The 2769-nt window shown below is 54.9% G+C and overlaps 1 protein-coding gene across 1 annotated transcript in view; it reads left to right on the forward strand.

The window, feature by feature from the left end:
- Nucleotides 1-2387, forward strand: part of MRI1 (methylthioribose-1-phosphate isomerase 1) — a gene marked incomplete at its 5' end in the record, with an annotated part of 4140 nt that extends 1753 nt beyond the window's left edge. Inside the window, 3 exons of the mRNA XM_021709157.1 lie at nucleotides 1-110; nucleotides 196-420; nucleotides 1814-2387. Of these exons, the coding sequence (XP_021564832.1) occupies nucleotides 1-110; nucleotides 196-420; nucleotides 1814-1974 (496 nt within the window). The remainder of the gene's footprint in view (nucleotides 111-195; nucleotides 421-1813) is intronic.
- Between the last annotated feature and the right edge of the window lie 382 nt (nucleotides 2388-2769).

Consider the following 2769-nt stretch of genomic DNA (forward strand, 5'->3'; position numbering starts at 1 on the left):
CAACCAGGGCGCCCGGCTGACGGCCTTCGAGCTGGTGTACGAGCACATCCCTGCCACCCTCATAGCCGACAGCGCGGTGGCCGCCGCCATGGCCCACAGGGGCGTGTCAGGTCAGGGGGCTGTGTGCGCGCAGGATGGGGGGGGATCTGGAGGGGAGGGCCGTGTCATGACCCCTGACTTCCCCCGTGCTCCCAGCCGTGGTGGTGGGAGCTGACCGCGTGGTTGCCAACGGTGACACAGCCAACAAGGTGGGCACCTACCAGCTGGCCATCGCTGCCAAGCACCACGGCATCCCCTTCTATGTGGCCGCCCCCAGCACGTCCTGTGACCTCCACCTGGAGAGCGGCCAGGAGATTGTCGTGGAGGAACGCCCCAGCCAGGAGCTGACGGACGTCAACGGAGTCAGGATTGCCGCGCCAGGTGAGCTGCCCTGAGAGAGGGGACCCCGGCACCCCGGCCAGGTGGCAAATGTAGGACCCTGTCAGCCTTCTGTGGCATGCACAACTCCTCCAAGTCACTTTTTTTTTTTTGAGTTGGAGTCTCACTCTGTCGCTCAGGCTGGAGTGCAGTGGCATCATGGCTCACCACAGCCTCAACCTTCTGGGCTCAAGCTATCCTCTTTCCTTAGCCTCTTGAGTAGCTGGGACTACAGGCTCATGCTACCACACTCAGCTAATTTTTTGTAGATTCAGGGTATTGCTGTGTTGCCCAGGCTAGCCTCAAACTCCTGGCCTCAAGGGATCCTCCGCCCTCTGCCTTCTAAAATACTGGGGTTACAAGTGTCAGCCACCGTAGCTGTCCAGCAAAGGTTTTTGGGTGTCTGCTTGTGCCGGCTACCATGCAGGGTCCTGGGGAGACAGCAAAAAAAAAGACACTGGGGGCAGAGGCGAGAGGATTGCCTGGGCCCAGGGGTTCAAGACCAGCCTGGACAACATGGCGAGACCTCATCTCTACAATAAATTTTAAAAACTAGCCAGGCATGGTGGCATGTGCCTGTGGTTCCAGCTACTTGGAAGGCTGAGGCAGAAGGATCGCCAGAGCCCAGCAGGTCGAGGCTGCGGTGGCCGGGAGAGGCCACTGCACTCTAGCCAGCCTGGGCAACAGTGAGACTCTGACTCAAAAAGAAAAAAGACACAGGAGTCCCTGCCCACAGGGAGGTGACAGTCCAGTGGGGGAGACAGAAAACAAGGCAAGTGACAGTGTGTTAGAAGGGACCGAAGGAGGAATAAAAGGAAGCAAGGAAGGGCATGGGACATGTCTGTACAGGGAGATGTAGACAGAGGGATGGCAGGACAGGGAAGGTCAGGCTGAGAAGGAATGCAGCAGTGAGTCATGTGCATAGCTGGGGAACAGCATCCAGCCGTCAGGGCAGCCCGTGCAAAGGCCATGAGGTAGCCTCTGAGGTTCTTAGGGATCCTGGAACAGGTGGAAGTCAGGCTTGGAATTCCTCCCGGGCAGTGACAGTCTGGTTATGACAGGGGTCTGATCTTTCTACTGGGTACTTGCTCCGTGCCTTCCTGTACTTTTGGGGTAAGGATCTTCAGATTCTCGAGGACTCCCCAGTCCCAAGAACCACTGTGGTGGAGACAGGTGACAAGAGTTTTTAAGAACTTTCAGAATCAAGGCCAGGTACAGTGGCTCACGCCTGTCATCCCAGCACTTTGGCAGGCCTAGGTGGGAGGATTGCTTGAGGCCAGGAGTTCGAGACCAGCCAGGGCGACATAGCGACACCCCGTCTCTACAGGAGAAAAATTTTCCAAGAAATAACAAGAACATTCAGAATCGAACCCCTGCCTCCCTGTCCCCCCTGCAGGGATTGGAGTTTGGAATCCTGCCTTCGACGTCACCCCCCACGACCTCATCACCGGGGGCATCATCACAGAGCTGGGGGTCTTTGCCCCCGAGGAACTCCGGGCAGCCCTGACTGCTGCCATCTCCTCAGGGAAAGGGACCCTAGATGTACCCCAGATATAACCAACTCAGCTCCCCCTACCCACCTTCATTCCCTAGGTTTTGTAATAAATTTATTGACTGGCCTGCCCAATAGCTGACCTTCCCCCTCCCCCACGTCCTGGAGCAGAGAGCTCAGACAGGGCCTGGCATGGCTAGTAAGAGCCCAACAGGTGGAAGTCTAGACAGAGCTAGTCTGTCCAGGTTCAAAGCCCAGCTCCACCACTGTTTCTGCGGTGTGCTCCCGAGCAAATCGCTTCCCCTCGCTGTGCCTTCGTTTCCTCTTAAAGTCAGGGCTGGAACTAGGGTAACACCTCGGGTGCAGAATTTTTAAAAAGACACCCAAAAAGCTAGTGACCAAGATACATCATATTTCAATGCAATCATTTTTAAAAAATCAAAGTGAATGTAATAAAAATTCATGGCACACAAAACAAGATTTTAAATCGAGTATCGAACTCTGTGCTTGCATGACTTGAACTTTCTTGCCTCACCTGATACCAGTCCTGGTGCCATTAAAACTTTACAAAATCAGGCTGCTGGCCTGCAGGCCGAACTTGAACGACTGGATTTCTTTTCATGTTAAAACATTTTAAAATCCTGAAAGTATTGTTTCTTGGCAAGGCTCGGTGGCTCAGCCTGTAGTCCCAGCACTTTGGGAGGCAGAGGCGAATGGATTACCTGAGCCTGCAGGTTCGAGATCAGCCCGGGCAACTTGGCGAGACCTCTACAATAAATAAATAATTAGTTAGCCGGGTGCGGTAGTGTGCGCCTGTAGTTCCAGCTACTTGGAAGGCTGAGGTGGAAGGATCGCCGGAG

The sequence above is a fragment of the Carlito syrichta genome, unplaced genomic scaffold, assembly GCF_000164805.1.
Source record: "Carlito syrichta isolate Samal-C Ts95f unplaced genomic scaffold, Tarsius_syrichta-2.0.1 Scaffold169018, whole genome shotgun sequence".
NCBI classification, from domain to species: Eukaryota; Metazoa; Chordata; class Mammalia; order Primates; family Tarsiidae; genus Carlito; species Carlito syrichta.